The sequence below is a fragment of the Marmota flaviventris genome, chromosome 15 (genome assembly GCF_047511675.1).
Source record: "Marmota flaviventris isolate mMarFla1 chromosome 15, mMarFla1.hap1, whole genome shotgun sequence".
In the NCBI taxonomy this organism is placed as follows: domain Eukaryota; kingdom Metazoa; phylum Chordata; class Mammalia; order Rodentia; family Sciuridae; genus Marmota; species Marmota flaviventris.
The window spans coordinates 7100061-7123221 of record NC_092512.1 but is presented as its reverse complement, the minus strand read 5'-3'; the positions used below and the strand labels follow the sequence as shown (position 1 = coordinate 7123221).

Sequence of the window (23161 nt, the reverse complement as noted above, 5' to 3'; positions counted from 1 at the left end):
GCTCTGACACGTCCAGCATCTAGTGGGTATCCTAAAGTCTGTTGTCAGTTTGCTCTTTACAAGTGCTGTAGCATGTGAGAAATCCTTGGGCTGGTCCAGGCACACATTGATTGATTGCTTGTTTGTTTGTTATTTCTGTCTTTGTTTTGTGATTACATTTGTTTGTTTGTTTGTTTTGGTACCAGGGATTGAACCCAGGGTCACTTAGCCACTCAATCACATCCCCAGCCTCCCTACTCCTTTTTAAAATTGTTTTTTATTTTTAAATTTTGAGACAGGGTCTTGTTAAGTTGCTTAAGGCCCCACTAAGTTGCTGATGGTAGCCTTGAATTTGTAATCTTCTAGCCTCACTCCCAAGATGCTAGGATTACAGGTATATGCCACTATACCCAGCTATGATTACTTCTATGAGGAAATGTTTTAAAGAGAATCAAAAATTTGATATGACTTTCTCAATTTTATTTGGAAATTATTTTTAGTTTTCCCATTTTTGTTCTGAAAGCAATCAGTGGAATAAAGAAATAGAGTTTTCTTTTAATCATGTGACTATATAGATTTTTTTTCAGGTAGAAGTTTGAATAAAACTATTAAATATATTGTTCTTATAAATCTCCAAGTTCCTCTGGGAGAACGAGAAGTTCCTTCCTCTATTGAGAGTTGCCAGCTGGAGCAATGTCAGAGCAGGTGTGTGCTGCTATGATATCAAGTCAGCAATAGGCCTTGAGCCTGTGGGGTTTCTGTGTCAAAAAGAGGTTTAATTGATGATTTCATGGAAAGGTACACGTAGGTACTCGGCAAACCCTAACTGCCTCTGTAATTTCTATTTCTTCCAACATTAAATTTACCTAAAATCATAAGAAATTACTTATGTACTATATTAGTTTGCTGCTAGCTGCTATGACAAATTACCACAAATTTGGTGGCTGAAAATAAAAAATACAAAAATATATTCTCTTGTAGCTATGAAAGCCACATGACTAAAACCAGTTATCATTTGTTCAGAGGCAGGGTGTTGGCAGGGCTGTGTTCCCTCTGGAGGCTCTGAGGGCAAGTTCTTTTCTTGCTCCTTCAGTGTCTGGTGAGCCCAGCATGCCTGGATCATGGCCCCATCACAGTGACCCCTCCCACTTCTCACACTGCCTTCTCTTTCCTGACCTCCCTCTGCTGACTTTATAGGGTTCATGTGGTTGTATAGGGTAGTTCAAGGCAGGATAATGCAGGGGGACCTCCATCTCAAGATCCTTCTCTTAGCTGCAAGGCCCCTTTTTGTGATTCAGGTAAGCTGTGCAGGTCACCAGGATTGGGATCACGTAGTGGTTAATTGCCTGATATTATTTAGCGTACAGGTTTGACTCCTTAGTCTCAACTTTGTTATGATGGAAGCTCGCACGTTTTCCCAAAATACATAACCTGTCAAATAATATATTTAAACATTCTCAACGTCTGAAGACTTGTACCTTCCCTCTGGCACTGACTTTGCTTGTTTGTCCATGTGTGGAGCATGTGGTTTGTGCTCATGGCTAGGAGCTTTCCCTTTTGGTGTGGCACACACATAACGCCCTGCCGAGCAACTGTCTCTGCAACCCTGCGAGGTAGTCAGACTCACATCATTCATCGTATTCAAATCTTCTCAAAAGAGAACAGAAAATACATGTAGATGCATACAAAGAGAGACAGCCTTCCAGACTTGACACTTACACAATGCCAGCATTCTTTTCTTTTTACTGACATAGGAAGGTGGGCAGGTAGGTAGGTAGGTACAGAGATACAGTCTCAGCATAGATCTCCTCAGTCAGTGACTGACCACATTTACAATGGTGATCCCATTAGACTGTAATGCAGCTGGAAAATGCCTGGAGCTATCAATGTAGTAGCCATGGTAACAGGATAATGTGACTCACTGCTCATCTGTCTGTGGCAGTGCTGATCTAAACAACCTTATTGCATTGCCAGTTCTACACGGAGGTTTGTTGTAGGTCCTACCATCTAGGTTCGTGTGAGTGCACTCTTCAGTGTGTAGACAGTGACACAACCCTCTACACATGAATTCCTCAGAATGCATCTGTCATTAAGTGATGTGACTGTATGCAGATGGGTAGATGTTTCTATATCTGTGGGTATGTACAGAAGCTTTCATTTTCATGATGTATAGCTTGTTTAAGTAAGTAGTATATAAAAATGTTCTGTGGCCAGGCACAGCGGTGCACAGCTGTTACCCAGCAATTTGGGAGACTGAGGCAGGAGGATCGCAAGTTTGAGGTGCAATTGGGCAACTTAGTGAGATCCTCAGCAACTTGGTGAGAGACTCTCTCAAAATAAAGGAACAAAAAGGGTTGACGATGTAGCTCAGCAGCCTAAAGTGTCCCTGAGTTCAAGCTCAAGTACCAAAAAAATTAAAAATAATCTGTTTCAATATTTACATATCTCTATTTATATACATATACAATAAAATCAACCAGTGTTACTTGTCTCACTTAGGTTGTTTTTGTCCATTCCTTTTTCAAAATGCAAATGCAGAATGGTATCCTCACCAGAGTTGCTGTAGAGTGTGTCAGTGCCACTGCTCAGGCAACCACTGTGCCTGAAGACAGGTCCTAACTTAGTTGTCACTTTCTGTCAAGTTGAAAAAATCAAGGGCTGACGCCACAAGCGCTTTTTTCATTTTGGAATGTAAGCCTGGAGAAATGCCTTTCACCTGCCCACGTGGGAAACCATTTCCTTGATCGTGGCCTTACCTTGCTTGTGTTTAAAGCTGCTAAAATTCCTGATGAGACTCGTTTCACATTCACGTCTCAGACCCTGGTTTTCAGTTCATGGGGTGCTGGTGGGTAGAGCTGGCCTTAAAGGGGTGCGTGTACTTAAGAAACCACGTGGCTTGTGCGCTTGGCACCCTCAGGACCCACTCTGTGTTTCCATTTTTCCATTTGATTCTGGTCTTCCTTGGTTCCAAACATTTTAAATTCCCTGTTTTAAAAGTTTATTTTCTTAAAAGGGACATTTAAAGCCCCTGTGTATTTTTTTTCTCAAAATCTGTCTCCAAGTCACTCTTTGTTGATTATTTTGCCCTGTTTCCTGTGCCTCCAGCCCACTCTGGGCTCTAAGCTCTGCCTCGGCAGCTTGGGCTGCACCCTCGCAGGTCTCTGTTTTCCTGATTTCTTTTGTCAGCAACTGTTTTTCTTCCCTCTGCTCCTCTCAAGTGTTTAAATCCTACTTACCTTTTCTGCCCGACCTGGAACTTACCTTAGCAAGCGCAGAGTACCTGCTATGGGTTATGCATTTTTCTAAGCACTTCAGAGGTGTTAACTCATTAGGCCTCATGATGATCTTTGAGATGGTATGGGAGGCCAGACAAGGAAAGGGAGGCCAGAGAGGTCAATTGTTTGCCAGAGGTCACACAGCTTGTGATTGACAGAGACAGCCTCTAAGCGAGGCCCTCTGGTTCCACAATCCAACCTGCTCCCCTGGGTGTGATCCTTCCCTTGTGTTTTTCGCCTGGAGGGAAATACTTTTCCTCCTTCCATTCTCCCACCACTTTTCCTGTGGAGCTTTGATTCTGGCACTGTTGTTATGTTTTCATTATGACACATGTTAATACCAACTATGATGAAGAGGAAATCACGTGTGTAACTTGCAAAAATGTGGTCCATCCTATAGAATAAGAAAATAAAATAAGTTGATGTTGAAATTAGGGTAGAAAATCGCATAGACTCCTCGGGAAAGGTTAGTACGTGTTGTAACATTCTGTAGAATTTATGGATTGGTCTTTAGTTTATACTTTGTATTTCCTGTGGCCAAAGCTGGGTACAGAGTTCATGGTACCTAAATGTCAAAAACATTGATAATACAGAAACAAACAAATAACAACATATACCATCAAAGCCTAGCACTTTCTAATCCTGAGATGTATGAAGAATCTTCTGGAGATACTCATAAACGAGTCTCCCTATGACTTAATATTGCTGAAGGTGGGGGAAGTACTGGACTTTACCACTGAGATGTATCCCCTGCTGTTTTTATTTTTTATTTTGAGACAGGATTGCCAAGTTGCTTAGGGCCTTGCTAAGTTGCTGAGGCTGGCCTTGAACTTGCAATCCTCCTGTCTCAGCCTGCCAAGTTGCTGGGATTATGGGTTTGCACCCCTGCACCAGACTTTTAAAATATCATTTTCAATAAAGTTCTTCATATCCACTTCCTCATTAAGTCATTTTGATTTTACATGTAAAATAAACCTCGATTTTATTTTTCTGTAATCACCTTTGCCATCCTTCCCAATCTAACCTACACTAGTCCTCTGTTTTCTATTTACAGTCATAATGACCATTCAATATTAAATTTGATTATATCTTGTCCTCACTTAAAATATGAGGACAATTTAAAAAGTCCTCATGTTCCAGCTATGAGAAAATTCACGTTTTCTGGTATGTACTTGAATGTTCTGGCCACTCTTGTCACTCCCTGTGTCTCATTCCACCTTTTCACTCTCCTTGCTCCCTCCGCCACGCTGGCCTCCTCCTGTCCCGTAAACAGGCCCTGCTCACTCTTCCCATGTCTTTGGGCTCTCCTCCTTCTCCCTGGCAGGCTTGCTTGTCAGTGGTCCGGCTCCCTTCTCAGCACCGTGTTCCCTTGTTAAAGAAGGCTTTGGTGGTCTTCTGAGGTGGCCATCTCAGCACCCTGTCTCAGTCACTTTGTAGCATTTTCCAAACTGAATTGCCCTATTTGTTCACTTGGGTTATTCCTTATTAAAATGTTAATCTGCAAAAGCCATTGTGTCCCTCAGACCTGGCATGTGATAATCACTTAGTAGATGAGAAAATACAGTAGCACTTTTCTGTATGCTTTCTGATCAAGTGTTGACCATTTAAAATACTCTTTCGCTAGTGCAGTTCTTGTTCTGTTTATGACTGAATTGCCTGGGTTGGGCTTTGTGGGAGTGTTCACGTAGATGTCACTGCTTGGGAATTTCGTGGTGGGATGTTTTTACTGCATGCAGTCTTCACGAGTGGTCCCACTGTTCACTTTAGGATGTCTTTCTGATACAGGGTGTAAACAATTGAAAATTAAATCCCACAGTGAGAAGTAACACAAGACTCTAGTGAAACCTTCTCACTTGAGCTCCAAATAAGAGCACTGAACTTCTGCCTCAGTATAGGCCATCAGGAGGCTTTTTTGCCCACTGTGTGCCCTGGCAGTGCCTCCCGACTCCTTCCCTGCTCCAGCACGCAGACGGGATGGAGTGCCCTCAGTGCAGCCGCTGGGCAGTGTCACACGCTTCCCCCGCAGGCCGTGCTGCCCTATGCTCTCCTGCTTGTGTGGTGGTTGGCACCAGGTGATTTTGCACCCTCAGGGATGCTCCCTCCTGTTTCTCCCTTAGAAACCACTGGTTGGTTTTTGTTCTCCCTGGTGTAACTGTGGCATATATCTTGGCCCCTGGCTCTGCTACCTGTTTTCAGGCAGTTTGAAAATCTCAGTTTCCTTGTCCAGAGATAAGCAAGGTGAGGCTTACCTCGTGTTAGAGTGACATTTGGGTCTTGGCATGACATCAAACTGAAGTCATGGCTTCCCCAGAGGTCACAGTGGCCTGCTCTTTCTATGAACCAGAGTCTGTGTCTCCATCTCTTTGACGTGACCATGTTGTACTGGATTGCCCAAGTAGCTGGATTTCCTTTTGGTGGATATTTGCTTCTTATTTGTTTTGGCTCTTTTCTATGATTTCCTTTTTACCTTTTATGGAAATATAGAATGGTAATTTGTTTCATCTATGGACATATGTGAAGAATAGACTCTCAGAAAATATAACAAGTGCTGCTAATCTGACCTCTCATTTGCAGGGGAAGAGGAGGAGTCACCGCCCGGCCAGTTGGTGTTGGTGTGCCCCGTGGCACTCCAGCTCCCAGAGGAGTGCTGTCTACCCGGGGGCCAGTGAATCGGGGAAGAGGCCTTCTCACTCCCAGAGCAAGAGGGGTGCCCCCCACTGGGTACAGACCTCCACCACCACCCCCGACACAAGAGACCTACGGAGAGTATGTGAGTGGCCGTGTTAAATGACAGCTTTGTTGGTCAGGATGACTCGGTCTAGACATAGCTCTGGATGGCGTAGCAAAGTGGAGACCCTCACCTTATTTAGTTCTTGAATACTGTGCCTTATTGCAGCAAACATTCATGGAGGCTGAGTAGGCCCCTGGTACTAGAGACACAGACACAGCCTGGCCTGTGCCTCATCCTGAGCCTGGGAAGGAACTGAGTGTGGGAGCTGTCCAGAAGAGGGGTCCTCAGCCCTGACCTAAGTTCAGGGTAACAGGCCTTCCTATTCCACCATGAATGTGCCTCTGAGCGGGTCAGTCATTAGAAAGAATATTGCCCAAAGACTCTGCAATGGTCCTGCCCTCAGGTCTCCCTTAGGTGTCTGCTAGGTAGAGACTCGTTGTTTTCCATGAAGAAAACAAAAATTCCCTATTTTTAAAATTGATGCAAATCGTTTTTTAACTTATTTATCTGTTAATTCTTTACTGTAGTTCATAGCCTTAACATAAGAGGAAAAAAAAATATAACCATGAAAAAATAGATCCATGAAAAGCAAGGAAACAGAAAAGACTCTTTTTGGTACTGGGGATTAAACTCAGGTTCACGTAACCAAGGAGCCACATCCCCACCCTTTTTATTTTTTATTTTGAGACAGGGTCTTGTTGAGTTGTCTGGGCTGGCCTCTAACTTGCAATCTTGCCTCAGCCTCCCCAGGAGCTGGGATTACAAACATGAGCCACCATGCCTAATAGGAATTCTTAAAGAATATAGACCCCTTGGGATTCTTATTGTAGCATCCTAGTTTCTCATACATACATGGAAAACAGAAACTGGATGCATGGCTGGTATTGTTAAATTGAAGATATTGAAGGGAGACGCTGAGAACTGGGGTCACTGAGAACCAAGCTGTGATAGTAACAGGCAAGACCTGGCAGATTCTCCCTTCTGACTCTTTGTAGGTCTCTTCCTAGGTCCTCCGCACCTTTTGCGTGGTTTCCAGAAAGTTTTGGTAATTCCCTGGCCTCCAACAACCTCTTGAGCTTTATTTGTAACCAATTTGTCTTGCACATACTGAAGGTATTATAATTCCCCAAACATGCTGTCCTCCTAGGCCTCCAGAACTGGCTCATGCTGCCTGCTCAGCCTGGAAGAAATTCTCCTAGAGCTGGGGATGTGGCTCAAGTGGTAGCGCGCTCGCCTGGCATGCCTGGGGCGCTGGGTTCTATCCTTAGCACCAGATAAAAATAAAAAATAAAGATGTGTGTCCACCGGAAACTAAAAAATAAATATTAAAATATTCTCTCTCTCTCTCTCTCTAAAAAAAAAAAAAAAAAAATTCTCCTATTCTGACTGTCTCTTCTTTCTCCTTCTAGACTTAGGCCAGCTGTTGCTAGAGAAATTCAAAAGTGGTAGCAGCTAGCCTACTGGGCTTTATGACGGTTATTACATGATGTCTCTCTCACACCTAGACTGAACTTCTGGTAGTGCAGGGGTGGATAGCTTTTATTTCTTTAACAGACATCATACTGAGAGCTCAATGACTTATTTAACAAAGTCCATAATACACAGTTTCATCATTTTGTTATTCAGTTGCAGAAGAATGTGGTCCCTAACTCTTCTCTTTTTATATCTTACAATTGAACATGTTCTTCCTAATATTCTTATCTTACAGTAATCATACTTCACATTTTTCCCCAGATTTTGAGTTTCCAAAAGCAGTAAGTGCTTTTGATAGAGGGCTGCTGCTCTCCGAGCCCCTCAGGCAGACCCGTTGTCATCTTATGTCCGCCTTGGCTTGGCTGTTTCTTTCCACAGGGCAACTTCCTGGTAGCAGATAGAAGTGTAGCAGGTAGTAGAAGTGTCTGGAAGCCAGACTGGGCCACATTTTGCCATGAATTTGGTGTGAGGCGATTTGATTGAACATGTGGCTTTGTACTTCATGTATTGCAGAAGGAGTAGCATTGCCTTCTTTACATGGATTAACTGACCCTTCTACTCAGTGGGGACTCCTGGATGTCTCATATTCTCTGTCTTAGCCTCTGCACTTAGTTTATAAATAAATTAAATGAATAAATTCAAAGTTTTATTGTCCAGGAAAGGAAAAGCAAATGAAACTCAAAAGGTTTGGTTTTGCTGTTGATTTAAAATATATCAGATTTTTAAATATTTGTTCATTTATTTGCAGTAATAGGGACTGCACTCAGGGACTTGGGCATACTAGGCAAATGCTCTACCACTGAGCCACATCCCCAGGTTTTCATTTTATTTTAAGGCAGGTCCCACTGAGTTGCTCAGGTTGGCCGTGAACTTGTATCCTCCTGCCCCAGCCTCCTGAACAGTCAGGATGACAGGCTTGCACTACCATGCCTGATGTTTCTTTGTCCATTTATTTATTTATTTATTTTGGATAAATAATAGGAAAGACCTTGAAACAATTGAATTGCAAAATAATCTCCCAAGTTGCTGTGCTTTCCTTCCCATCTGCTACCAGGGAGCTGCCCTGACAAAGAGCTCTGAACAAGGAAATCCTCGTGTTTTGAGTCCTGAACTCACAGCTGACACTTCTAGGCACTGATTATCAGTGCAACTGCAATTTCAGCCTAGGGCCAGCATTCTTGCTGCCCCACCTTGGTGTCCCTTGACATAGGCCGCCATATCACCCCTCCTTACCTTAATTTGGCTGGTATGCAGCAGGGGCAGTTTCACAAGCTCACACAACTGACAGTGTTTGCCGCACTTTAAACCATGCTGTTCGCTTCTCCATGTGTGCTTTAGGTGGCATTATGGGACACAGAAGGCAGACACTATCACAGCCCTCACTCGTGGGTGAATCTCTACTACGGGGGGTTCTGATGGTAAACATTATCACTGACGCACTCAGTGTAGTGTCTGGTATCCCTGAGAATGCTTTTTGAGATTAATATCCAAGAAGAAGGGTTTTCACCATTCAGTCTAGCGTTTTGTAAGCCCTTGTGCACAGTTGTGAAAGCTTCAAGAGCTGAACACTGTATCTTAGGAACTTGTGTCAGGAGTAGACAGACCCCTCACCCCACTCACAGTTGCCTGCCCTCAGCAACATTGTTTGTCCCCTGTACCCTGCTGGCTTCATCTTCCTCTCCTGACCAAACTTTGTTAGGATTCCTTCCTCCCAGCCCCTCTAAGACGGCTTTTCAGTCTCTGGCATACCTCCAGACATTGGTCTAAACTGTTTGAACTCCTGGAGGTACTGACACAACACACTTAGCTTTGCCACCTGGGAAGGTGGATGGGGGGCAGGAATAAAACTTAGAAAAGTATTTATTTTGTTGCTATGTTTTCTGTGGCTAGGGTGGGTATGCAAAAAGATACCAATTTGGAAAGCCAAGGAATCTAGCCAGGCATGGTGGCACACACCTGTAATCCCAGCAACTCAGGAGGCTGAGGCAGGAGGATCACAAATTTGAGGGCAGCCTCAGCAATTTAATGAGACCCTGTCTCAAAATATAAAATAAAAAGGGATAGGGGTGCACTCAGTGGTTAAGTGCCCCAGGGTCCAATCCCCAGTACCAAGAGAAAAAGAAAAGGATCCCATGACACAAAGAAGTGACTATACCAAGTGGTTGGCAATAAAAGAGAATAAAATCATGGCATTTGCATGGAAATGGATGGCGCTGGAGAAGATAATGCCAAGTGAAGTTAGCCAATCCCAAAAAAACAAATGCCAAATATTTTCTCTGATACAAGGAGTCTGACTCATAGTGGGGTAGGGAGGGGGAGCACGGGAGGAATTGGTGAACTCTAGATAGGGAGAGAAAGGCCGCAGGGGATTAGCAAGGATGGTGGAATGTGGTGGACATCATTATCCAAAGAACATGTCTGAAGACACAAATTGGTGTCAACATACTTTATATACAACCAGAGATATGAAAAGCTGTGCTGTATACGTGTAATAAGAATTGTAATGCATTCTGCTGTCATCTTTTTAATCAATAAAAAAATAATTTAGGAAAGTATTACACTGAACCAGACTTATCATAAATTAGATTCTAAATTCTGTTAGGGTGGAGCCTTCTCCCCCACCATCACCATTTCATTTGCAGCAGCTAATACAATGTCCAGCACATTGTTTAAGCTAGGAATTCTTGAATTGCAAGGGACACAGAGAACACTGAACCATGTAGGTCTTCAGTGGGTGTTTGTGAGGGAAGGAAGGATGGAGCATCCTCAGCTCTGAGCTTTAACGTGGCTGCTGCAGAGCTGGCCAGGTGCCTGCTGTGCGAGTCCCTTTTCCTCCCAGTGTCTGTGCACAGTCCAGCATGTGGCTGGGTGGCGAGTCACTGCGCTTGCCTGTTCTCTAGAGCATTGGTTCGAGTCCCTCATCAACTGACTCAACAGCTCTGAGCAGTTCCTGGCCCACTAGTAATGTTCTCAGGGTAAACAGCCTTATACAGAGACTTGCTACATTTTCCTCATGAGGATCACCATGATTCTCTGCTTAAACTATCTTAATTAAGTACATAGATGAGAGAACTATTAAGAAGAAGGGGATGGGGTTAGGACTAAAAAACAAACAACAACAACAAAGAATTATCACTACACATATCAGCAAAAATAAAAATAACATTTTCACTATTTAAGAATTTCAGCCAGTAGTACCTGCCCATCATCCCAATTACTTGGGAGGCTGTAGCAGGAGGATCACAAGTTCAAGGCCAGCTTGAGCAGCTTAGCAAGACTCTGTCTCAGAAGTAAAATTAAGAAGAAAAAGGACTGAAATGTAGCTCAGTTGGTGAGCTACATTTATTTTGTCTTGCATAGCGTGTGCAAGGCCCTGAGTTTGATCCCAGGATCACATAGAAAAACAATAAATTTCAGCGCATCCTCGTCTCTGAGAAGGGCTTGTCATTTCTTTGTAACTCAGAAATGCAAATTTTAATAATGTCTTTGAGGCTGGGGGCTTAGTTCTGCATAGCTGTGGCAGGCTCTGAGTTAGATTTTAACTCTAGCACTGCCAAAAAAGAGGTTCTTGAACTACATTCATAGTAGTAAAAATTTTACTTCTATAGAACAGGTATAATTATATTTAACAACTCCATTTGCTGTCCTTTTAAACATTGATATAACATCTGTCCAAAGCCATTATTTCCAAAATAAAAGATGAAAAATAAATCTCACAGTTGCTTATTTAAAACAGAAAAGTGGGGAAGGAATTCTGTTCTTTGAACTCATGGCACAAGTGCTACTTTGTGAGAAAGTGTGCATATCAGGCCTGAAGATCCTGCTCTTCACATCACCCCTCCTGGAGTGGAAAGCATCTTCGTGCAGGCCTAGGCCCAGGAAAGACATGGCTGACAGGATGTGTTCTACTTCTTTTTGGCAAATAGCTAACACCCACTGAAAGCATGTGCTTCCTTAGCCCAGCTGAGATGTCTGGCCATTCGCAGGCAGTGGGCCTCTAGAAGGTGAACTGATTTTTCTTAAAGTGAGTTGGTAGATATATGTGATCCTTCATAATGTCATCTGAACTAGTCATTTTCTATCAGTCACTGTCACAAAAGACTCCCTGAGTGCTGGTCATGGAGAAGAACACCAATTGGCAGATAAGTGTATCTGACCCACAGGATGCTTGTTCTAAGAGTATGTTTGGCTTCCACAGTACTCACTTGACTAGAGCAGGCTAGCCATTGCAAGACCAAATCCTCTTCTTGTGAGCACTTGTCATCTAAACGTAAGAAAACGAGGTAATTCAGCATGATTAGGTTTTTTTCCCCCCCAAAAGAAGAAAATAGACAATGGATGTGTTTTTTAAGCATTCAAGTACAAACTCGGGCCTGTGGTCTACTTTTAACTTAGAAAAATTGGACATAATTACAGTAACTCATCTCTCTTTGAGAACAAGAAGCATCCATTTCCCAAAATCACATTGATTTATTACTTATATACAGATAATTAGATAACTGGAAAATTAGTGTAGCCAAGAATGCATTCACTAAGAGTACTTTCAGAGTTAAACAGTGGTGGAATTATATAGAAAGACACATGTATAGATGTCTAAAGCGGAACAGTTTTTGGTGCATTCTATAGGGTCAGCATGCAAACAGACGTGCAATCAGAGTACATGTGTGTCCCTCCAACACTCTCCTCATAGCTGTATTCATGGCTCTGAAGAACCTTGTCAGTCAGTTAAATCTCAAACTGCAGAGGTGGGATCTTCGAGATAGCTCTAGTTGTCATTCACAGGAGGGCAGGAAGTGTGGGAGCTTGTGTGGTGAGAAGGAGCAGAGGCCAAGATGCCAAAGAAGGTCAAGAAAGACTGCATGAGAGGAATGGAAGTGTCCCGTGACCTCGGTAATCTGGAAACTCTAGGTGCCCTGTGCTTATATACGTGATTAGGTTGCTGCAGGTATCTGAGGTCACAGGCGAAGGGGCCCAGAGTATACATTTCAGGCAGCAGCTAGAATCTCACACAAGCCCTTTTTAGCACACACACACCCCATTTTGAAAGGTGATTTCGATATCATTTTCAATGTAATTTTTCTGTTTTTTACAACCCAAACATTCATGCTAGTAATGACTACAAGGAGAACTCCTGTTTTCTCTCTACTCCTCTCCTACCCTCAGCACTTACACAGGAGTGGGACTTACTTCCATACTTTGTCTCTCTCCATGTGCTCTTGGAATTCTCTGAATTGCCTCTCTTACTTTGTCCATGGTTGTGAGCCAGCTATGCTGTTAACATAGACTAGACATGTTTGGGTGTGCCTTTCCACATTGTCAGAATTTATTGAATAATAATAAGTTCACAAGCTACATTCCTTTCATTCACTTTAATTCACTAAAAAATATGAATGGTTCCCTTGGCATCATGACTGAGGCAACTGCAAGTTCTTTTATCTCATTCCAGTCATAAGCACTGGTGTCTGTAACTTTCAAGTCGAGCGTTGTGTCTTACACGCTGGAGTGTGCGTTACAGAGAATCCAGGAGAGGGCTTCAAGAGGCAGCTCTGGGAACAAAGACAGAGCAGGCAGAAAAGCAGGGTCACTGCGGTGATCACTGAGGTCAGCCAGGGGAGGCTTTCAGGCTCACAGCCATTCAGGACATGGAGTTCATTCTGCAGCAACTGGCCTGTTTGGGGATACTCAGCTGCTTCTGAGGCTCACTTCTCTCCAGTCAGGCAGACATTCAGTGTGGCGACTGGTCTGCTGGGTCCTCCTGTGGACTCATCCAAAACACCAACTGCCCATAGCTCATAAGGAAAGCAGGGGCACGTTCCGTCCCATCTCAGCCTTGTCACTGTCTCTGTGCTTGCTCGTCTTCACCTCCAGTGGACTGAGGGCTCCTGTCAGGCAGGAGGTTTTTTATCTTTGCAGGGCTGGTGTCTTGGAAATAAGTGTGAGAATGGTTAAGTTGGCTTCATCAATGCCAGCTAATTCTTACATCGTGTTCCCCACACACCTGGTGAAGTCAAATCAAAGATTTTAAGCCAGTTTTAACAAACCAATATGGTTCACATAGTGCGCTAATAAATGAGAGACAGTATACTTAGTAAAGAGGCTGTCATTCTGAGAGGCACAGTACATGGTTTCTGATGGTTCTCTTCAGGGTGACCATGTTCCTTATCTAGATTCATACATTCTTAACAAAAATTATTTAGCCTTTTGGGGCTTTAGTTTTTTTGAGCTTAGTAGGTCTACAGGTTATATTCGACGAAGTTCTTTCCAACTTGAAAATTCTGTAATGGATTGAGTGTTTTCTGTTGAAACTGAGAATCTAAGGATGGTTTTTATACTAAAAACTATTTTAATCAAATAGAAACCTTGTTATTGAGAAGAACATCATAAAATAAACAAAGAGAGCATTTTAATAATGATAGAAACAGGTAAGAGTGGCTATTGTCATGATAAGGGGTTCAGGGAGGCAGAAGAGACCCACACTGGGACTTCTAGGCTCTTGATATGCCCCAGGAAAGAGTTTAAAGACACCTCTGGTATGAGGAGCAGACAGAGCTTCATCGTAAAGGGACGGTACACCCTTGAGAATGGACTTCATCTAGGTTCCCAGAGTCACGGACCACTGGGGACAGAAGCAGAGATCTGAGCCTTGTGCACCAGGAGCAGGTATACCTCCCTGTGCCTTCTGGCTTCATGATACCTAGGCACTGTGAGAGGAGTCACCAGGGGAGCTTTGCCTATGGGAACACAGGGGCCATCACTGCCTCCATTGTGACTCCGAAATGTTGGTAACAAGGGACATGGGAGGTGGCCTTCAGGGAAAACCAAGTGTCCTTTTTAAATGTGTGTGTTATTCTTTCATGTGGGCTTTGTGTAGACTCAGTGAGGTCATAATCCTCCTCATTCTTTTTACAAAGGCAGAGCTCACCTGAAGTTTTAATTACATGACCAGTTCAGGGATTTTTATAAAGATGAGGGCTGTACCACCAGCTGATTTTCCCAGTACAGTGACTACTGGCATGATTTTTGACAGTTAACTAATCTCTAAACTGCTTCAATTATCTTGTTTTCCATAGTGAGAAATTTCATTAAAACAGTGCAGATTGTGAAAAGGTTATTTACGAAAATGCATTTTAAATGTGAATTGAAAAGCCTAGGGACACCTTTTTATTTTAGATAAAAAAGACGAAGGTTTTATAATTTTTTACTTTCACTTTACCAAAAGCAAGGGGAAGAGCAGCAGGATGTAGTTTACTGGAAATGTCTACCAAGAGCCTCCTGAGTCAATCTTTTTCCTAAATTTCTTGAATGGTTGACTTATTTGGAGAATAATTCAAATAAACTGTAGGAAATAATTCCATATTTTAAATATGTGAGTATAAAGGTGTTCCCCCCCACACACACCTCTTTCACCTTAAGCAAAATCAACAACAAAAAGTGTCTCATGTAGGGAGGGAGTGCAGGGCTCTAAAATGACATTGTCACTGCAGCATGGAAACACTGTCTGCCCTCATGATCAGGTTCCCCATTTCCATCTAGCCAGGTGGTGGTGGTGCATTTAAGCTAATGTGACAGTGGCTCACATCCATCAGGTAAATCAGACCTGGGCATGCAGGAGCACTTGAGAACCTCTAGATTAGTGGTTTTCTACAGGAACCAGGCATCCTGATTTTATCATTTTTCTTTTGCATTTAAGTAGTGTTCATAGAACTCAGTCTCTGTCCTCAAGGAAACAGAGTCTGGAGAGGAACAGAGTCAGGGAAGAAAAGATCGTCACCCCCACCCAGCCCCGCGTTCTTGGCGGGGGGTGGACCTATGAAACTAAAGAAGAGCAGTGGACTTCAGTAGCATGTCTTCTTCTTGTCTCCATAGGAAATACCCAGGGAATGAGCGACTGTTGAAGAGGTGTCTTATATATAGCACTTCAATAAGCAACAGTGCATTTTTAGGAAGCAACCAGACAAAAGAGAAGGACTTTGAGTCTTGAGAGCAGCAACTTGGGGCAAGGCAAATAAGTGGGAGTAGAGTGATGTAAATTCCTCTGGTGCCATCTCAGGCTCAAAAGGCTCTGAGTTGTCTTTAGTGATCAACCTTTGTCCCTGCTGATAGAGAGAGGAGGGACACTTGTAGACTCATGTCTAACTTCCAGATGGGGTAGGGCAGAGAGGTTTGCTTAGATCTTTTTGTTCTCATTTGCCCTCAGCGCAAAATAATTCTTATGCTAACGTGGTGACATATGTGGTCTCCTGCCATGGTCTTCCCTCTTCCTCTGGATCCTCTGAAGAGCCCCCTGTCAATTTTAGGTGGGTGGTCCATTTTCTGGATCCAGGTGTACATGTCTTCTTCAGAGTACTTGTCTTAGAACAATGTAGTTACTCCTTGTCTCATCGTTTCCCCTTGGATTTTAAGTCATTGATGGTACAGGGTGTGTCTTTTTATCTGCAGGGCCCAATGTATAAGAAGAAATCAAGTGTTAGATGTCTCCATACAGAGGCAGAACCCACTGAACCTTCAAGATAAGAACCCATGTAATTGAGTTATTTGCAAAGAATACTTAGAGGGACCAAAGAACATGTGCCATTGAACCCAGCAGGTGAGAGGACTGTGGCACTGAGGCAGAAAGGGCTGGTGGGATGTCCCCCGTGGACACTCACAGGTGCACACCCATGGAAAGCTCTGCTGCACTGCAGCCAACCAGGAGAATGTTGGTAGTTGTAAATTATTGATGAGACATTATCATCTTTATCCTTACACATTTATTTTTATTTATTTATAGGTAGATTGGAGTGTGAGGTACATAAAAGGACATGGACTCTTAAAAGATCCTTAGGGACTATTGTGGTTTAAAATGAACAAAGTAAAATGAAGCAGTAAGATGCAGGCACCTCGCTGTGTTGTGCAGTAGCGTGGAAGGCCCGCTCCCTAGCAGTGTGTCTTGGCACGCCGCGGAAGTCACTGCAGCACAGGCCTAAGTCTGCTCCATGTAGACAAGCTGTTCCTGGTGGTAACGGGCAGATTGGAGAGCCACACTGACTCTTTTCAAGTCTTTGCCCTGCCTTTAATTGCTGTATAACCTCAATCAAATTGCATTACTGTTCAGTGCCTCAGTTTCTAGTCTACAAATGGGTATACATCAGTGCTTATCTCATGGGGTTGTTATGAAGTTAAATGAATTGACATATGGAAAGCACTTAGAATAGTACCTGACCCATAAAAGTAATAAAGGAATATTTTTGTTATCATTGGCTCAGCAATCTAATTCTGCATGCTGGGGTGTAGCTCAGAGGTAGATTGCTTACCTAGCATGTGTGAGACCCTGGGTTCGATTCCTAATGCAACAAAAATATTTAAAAAGTAAAACCAGAAATCTAATTTTGTTTACCAGTGGAACTCTGTCTTTCAGGGAGAATCCTTACTGGTCCTCAGGTGTTAGCATGTGAAAAGCATGACATCAGGGACTATTCACACCCCACCTGACAGAAGGGCTGGTACTGGAGAGAGGATTTTAATCTGTATTAAGAGAGGATTTGGCTGGGGGAAAGCCCAGGAGGCTCTCCCTACACTGTGTAAGAAAACCAGTTCACACAGCACTTGGGCAGAGTGTCTGCCGCCATCTCTTACAGGCCAGCACACCCTTTCCCAGGGCCTCGCAGAGCTGCACATGTGTCGGGCACTTGTGTCAGCGTGGGGTGGGCAAAATGTCTTTCGATGGTAGAAGGGATATAAAACATCACAGACAGCAAGTTTTAAAGCAGTGAGGAGAAAGCAGTTGTTTCTGTATGTAATAGCATGTATGGATCCTACAAACAAGGTTGAATGAGAGAGAGCTGACAACAGAACAGTGGACACTCTGGTTCCATTTACATGAAACTGAAAAGCAAGTAGAACTCACCAGTGCAATTGGCAGGATAGTGCTTACTTTTGGAAGCAGATGTTAACAGGAAAGATGCAAGAAGTGCTATGGGGACTGTCAATGGTCTATTCTTGATCCTGGTGCTAGTCACACCTGGTGGTAACCAGCCATGCTCACTTGGTGAAAATCTCTTAAGCTGTGAGCTTCACGTTCATACCTGTTTCTGACTTATTTTATGCTTGAATAAGAAAGTTGACAAAATGATCACTTTGTAAGTAAAAGAATTATTCTGGTAGACCAGATACTCTCATTTTATACACAGGGCTGCCTTTGGACATCAGGCTTGTTTCTCTTTTGAACCCTGATTGAGAAAGGTGGCTATGGTTCTCTCAATTCCTAAAGAAGGTAGCAGAGAAGCTGAAGATAGTCTTGAAAGAAATTTAGAGCTCGGGAAAGTGGAAAAGAAAAATGACCTTTAAGGTCCAGCAAATTTGGTATAAGTGGCTGATGTCCCTAGGCTTTGGGTTGGAACCCAAAATGCTATACTCTCAGAGGAAGCCACTCATCTGCTCCATCTCTCTGTTCTGTGTGGGATGAGGGGTAGTCTGGAATTGTTGATTTATCTGATACTCAGAAAATACATATAAATTCACTCTAGTGAAATACAACTACATGGATCTCAAAATAATTTCATGCATAGTTTTAAATAATCCAAAATTATAGGCATGTAAGAAATCACTATGACAAAGAAAAGAAAAAGAATAGAAAGCCATAGTAGAATCAGATAGTAACTAATCTTTTTAACTGTGCATATCATAATTAAGAAAGTTAAAAATAGGATAGATTGTTTAAGCAGAGAATTATAAAATATAGAAAAAAATAAACATTTTCTCCAGAGGTTGAAGCAGGAGGATCTCAAGTTTGAGTCCAACCTCTGGAACCTGACAAAATACCCTATCTCCAAACAAAAAATAAAGAGTTCTTGGGATGTAGCTTAATGGTAAAGTGCCCCTAGGTTCAATTCTCAGTATGATAAAAGAAAAAAGGCAGACATTTTGAACTGAAAAATTAAGAAAAAAGAAAACTAAGTAGATGAGTATAATAGAAGTTTAGACACAGCTGAAGAAATAAATAGTTTACTCTTTTTTGTCTGTTGATCTTCCCACAACCATTTGAAACATACATTTTAATTCCCATTTTGAAATTGTAAAATTTTGGTTTAGAGAGGTTAGTGACCTTTCTCAAAATTGTGCAGCTAGTAAGTGGCAGAGTTGGACTTAGGCTACAGTCACCTACTCCAAAGAATGACGTGAAGCAGTGACATTCGTTCAGAAGCCACTAGTACATTCCTAACAGCCATAATAAGCTCCTGGGCATATGATTCAATAAAATAAACCGTGTTGAATTAGAGTGACATGGGAAAGAGTTCTTACTTAGAATCATTAATCGATGATTTTTTAATTATTAAAATAGCTTGGTGTATATGTTTATAGTCACTAATGATATTCATAATTTATACTACATTGACAAAGATGATATTACACAGAACCCCAGCTAAAATAAATTTCTGAAGGCTTTTTTTTAGCTTTTTGTTTTGTAAACTCAAAATAATACTTGTAAGACTCAACTAAGCTTTTAACAGTGTATTGTATATGAAAACTTATTACATTTTGAAATAACCACTTATTACCCTAATTAAGGTGAAGTTTTATATCACATAGCATGATTACCTCTTTTTAAAAGTATTCAACACTGAAATCACATTTTTATATATGACTTTAAAATACATGAAAATGATTTTTCCTTGGTTTAGTTATTGTGCTTGATTTTTCTCCTGACCAAAATAGAATTAAATAGGTCACGCTATTTCCTTCATCCCAGAAGAGCTCTTCTTTTCAATCCAAGATTTCTCTGGTCATGGACTGGTTTCAGTTTTACGGTCAGGGATGGCACCTGAAGACTCTGCCTGGGTTAGAACATGTCTGCCCTTCCTGTAGCATGGCATCCGCCCTCTGTCCAGGTCACCACTGCCAGTTCAGTATCATTTCTAAGCTGAAAACTTAGATGTGTAGCTTCCTCTTAAGCTTGGTCCTTGTAATAAGGCGAGAACCCATAGTACTAATTCCTAGTGCACGTGTATTCTATATTTTGTGTGTGGCAGCATAGAAGAGTGGTATTAGGGATGGAACCCAGGGCACTTTACAACAAAGTTTTCTTTTTTTATTTTTTAATTTGAAATCAGGTCTTACTTATTTGCCTAGGCTGGTCAGCAACTTGTGATCATTCTACCTTGGCCTTCTGGGTCACTGGGTTACAGGTGTGCGCCACTACATCTTGCTATTCAGTTTTTTGGGGGGCTGGGGGTTACCGGGGACTGAACTCAGGAGCACTCAATCACTGAGCCACATCTCCAGCCCTATTTTGTATTTTATTTAAAGACAGGGTCTCATTGAGTTGCTTAGCTCCTTGTTTTTGCCTTAGTCTGGCTTTGAACTTGCGATCCTCCTGCCTCAGCTTCCTGAGCCGCTGGGATTATAGGCTTGCTCCACCACATCCAGTTATTCACTACTTTTAATAATGTTGTTGATTTTCAGAAAGAGAATAAACACAGAGTTCCGCAGGGAAATTCTTTTCCTCGGGGAAGAGAATGTAAGATTGATATTTAATGTTCCATAGGAGAGATCTCCTTACCAAAATGTACAGTATTTTAATAAGTGCTGCTCTTGCGCAGTAGCTCCTTACTTCACAATCATCTCCAAGAATTATTTCCTGCCATTGGGTTGTTAATTAGTTTTTCTCTTCATTCATTCAAGAGACATGACTATGTGCTTCCTGTGTGCCAGAAGAAGAGCGCAGTCTGGTCCCTACCCCCTTAGGGACCTGGAGTAGTGAGATGGAAACGACGCATAAAATAACTGCAGGTGCCATGGAATGCACATTGCCAGTTATTAGGTGGGCACAAAGAAGGGGACTAATTCAACCTCGAGTCCTGGTTGGCTGACCAATAAGATGATGAGGGAGGGCAGAGAGGTGCAAAAGAGGTGGGTCCAGGCACTCAGAGCTGTCCAGGGCTTGTGCAAGGTGATGTGTTGAGGCATGCAGGCAGCAGAGCTGACATGGGCCCTGGGTAGTCAGGAACAAAAGAGACGATTTTTTCTTATTTATATAATAACATTATAAAAATTCCTCTTTAGGTTCTTCCATGGCTAATGGAGGAATTTTAAAAAATAGTGAGAGTATTGTTATAATTTAACATATAACCAAGTGAAATAATAAAATACAGTATAGAAGGGGATGTTAAAGATTTAGTTCAAAAACTCATCTAAGTTTAGAATCTATTCTTCAAGAAGCCTGCCAGAGCCTGGCATGGGGAACTGACTTCATTTCACTGCTGACACTGCTCCAGTATGCTAAAAGATTTTCCTTACACTGGAAATCGAGCGTCACTTCTCACATTTCCATATGTTCTCTTAGAGAACTCCTGGTTATGATGTGGTGACCCGTCTACATGTCATACGCGTCAGCTTCCTTTTTGCCAAGTGGCCTGTGCCTCTTCAGTTCACGTGCTGCTTCCCGCGGTACTTGCCCTGTCTGGCTAGTGGATTTTCAGGGATGAAGCTCAAATGAGAACCTTCAGTTCTGTCATAGCTTCTTAGTGCCCCCAGACAGGCCGTGGCACCTGCATGATGCCATCAGTGGACCTGACACACGTTTTGCCTTCCCGTGCTGCGTGTGGCTGGCTTGTGGCCCACCTCCCAGGAGGCAGTGTGTGTGTCTGATCATGCACAGTGAGACTGCGCGCCTGTCTTCACGGTGTCCTCTCCACCCAGTCCTCCTCCTCTGTCCTGAGGATTTTTTTTTTTTATTTTTTGCTTCTTCAGAGCTCTAGCCATCCCTCACGTGATGGAAACAGGAAACCGGGCATGTCATTTATGGTAAGCTGCCCACTCAGGTTCCTCTGGAAGAAGCCTACAGAGCTGCCTTGCTGTCAGGATGCAGGCAGTCCTTTTTGCCACCACCTGGCCCCTGCACTTCTGGAACAGTGTCTTGAACCCGTGAGCAAGGCACTGCTCAGGATCCATGGCACAACCGAGGCCCTTCTGTAAGCACAGAAGCAGCTCTTGCTGCCTCACCACCCCACTATCCTTCCAACCAGCCCCAAAGTCTACTTTTTACCTCCTAAATCTCTCACACCCATCCCTTCCTCTTCATGCCCAAGGTGAATCATTAGGTTCATTTGGGATTATCAGGCTCATTAGTGCCCTTGAGAGCTTCTCCCTTGGACCACCATGGCATCCCAGCTGGCACATGGGCCATCTGGGGCTTCCCCCTCTGGACATCCCTCCAGCTCATCTACCACAGTGGAGTCTGAACTTGTTGCTCTATGCTCAAAGTATCCGCTCTTTTTCTCCTGGCTCCTATAAGGTAAATACCAGGTTCCTACACTTCTCTTAGTCTTGCCCTGTTCTCGGCCAGTGACTTCATCTCCTGCCTTGCAATAACAACAGTAGAAAGTCAAGAAAAACTTCCTCCATCCCCTGCCTAGACACTTACATTTATTTGCAGTCAGCTAGGTTTTGTTCCTTTTCTCCTTTCACAGTCTTCTTAATGCTTCCCTAAATTTCTCCTGTGTTGTCCTTTGAACAAATAATACTTGTTATAATGGAAGGGATTGCAAAATATTCATCCCCCATGGCCAAGTCCAACTGCAAAATCATGATGAAAGAAATCCGGTGAAAACTGCAGATTAATCTTTTAATAAAAAATACTTTCAGGGACTGGGGTTGTGGCTCAGCGGTAGAGCACTCACCTAGCACGTGCCGGGATGCTGGCTTCGATCCTCAGCACCACATAAAAATAAAATAAAAGGGTACTATGTCCAACTACAACTAAAAAACAAACAAAAAAGCAAATTCAACAAGTGTCTATATCTGTTCACAAGTAATCAACACCTTTGACATGTTGAATTAGAGTAAATAAATTTAAAAAAAACTTTCAATATAAAATACTGAAGTTAGTAAGTCAGTGACTTAAATCAACATTTTAAACAAATTGTTAGCATTATAGCAGATTCATTGAGCAGATAATAAATGATGTAACTGTAGAGTTAAAATCATGTAGTACTTAGTATTTTAATGAATTTTTGAAATTCTAGTCATTTACAGTCTTATTTCTTTTAATAAGCATATTTCCAAACTACCAACAAATTACTAAAGAAGCCATCATCTACACACTTTGCCAGCCTGAATGCTAGATGCAGTGACCTCATTGGAAGTTTGCTTTCTAGATGCCCTTTCTGCTCCAGGCCCACATACCATTGAGAGAAATTTCTAAAACACAAGTGAATTATGTCGTTGAGAATCCAGACCTGCCTTCTTTAATTGGTCCTTTATGGCATTGTCTGTGGTTTCTCTTCTTCCTCCTCTCGTCCACTTGCGTCTCACCACATACCTATGACAAGCTGTGTACCTCCATGTTTGAGAAGGGTTTGCTCTGTACCACCATGTTTCATACCTGCTTTTCCTTCTGCCTAACTTTGATCTTTAATGACTTTCCCCTGCGGCTTTTGCTTTTCTGTTCTTTGAACTAAACTCTAGCATTGACATTACTAGGAAATTTTCTTCCCGTGTCCCTTTTCCCCCAACCAGGCTGGTGTGTCCCACCTCAGTGCTTACCTTTGACATGTTGAATTAGAGTTTTCTCTTTAGTTGTCTGTTATCTCTGTCCCACCCCATGTCATGCCAGAGAATTCACTGACTGTGTAGAAGCTTTCCATCCAGGGTCTGACTGCCAGAAACTGGTGAGGGTGCTACATGAGGACTTCATTTTTTTTTTTTTTAATAGTAATTTTCCTTT

General features: G+C 42.6%; 1 protein-coding gene across 1 annotated transcript in view; it reads left to right on the top strand.

The window, feature by feature from the left end:
• Khdrbs3 (KH RNA binding domain containing, signal transduction associated 3) overlaps nt 1–23161 on the top strand; it is a 169509-nt gene that overhangs the window by 99895 nt on the left and 46453 nt on the right. Inside the window, exon 6 of the mRNA XM_027947253.2 lies at nt 5829–6024. Coding sequence (XP_027803054.1) covers nt 5829–6024 — 196 coding nt within the window. The remainder of the gene's footprint in view (nt 1–5828; nt 6025–23161) is intronic.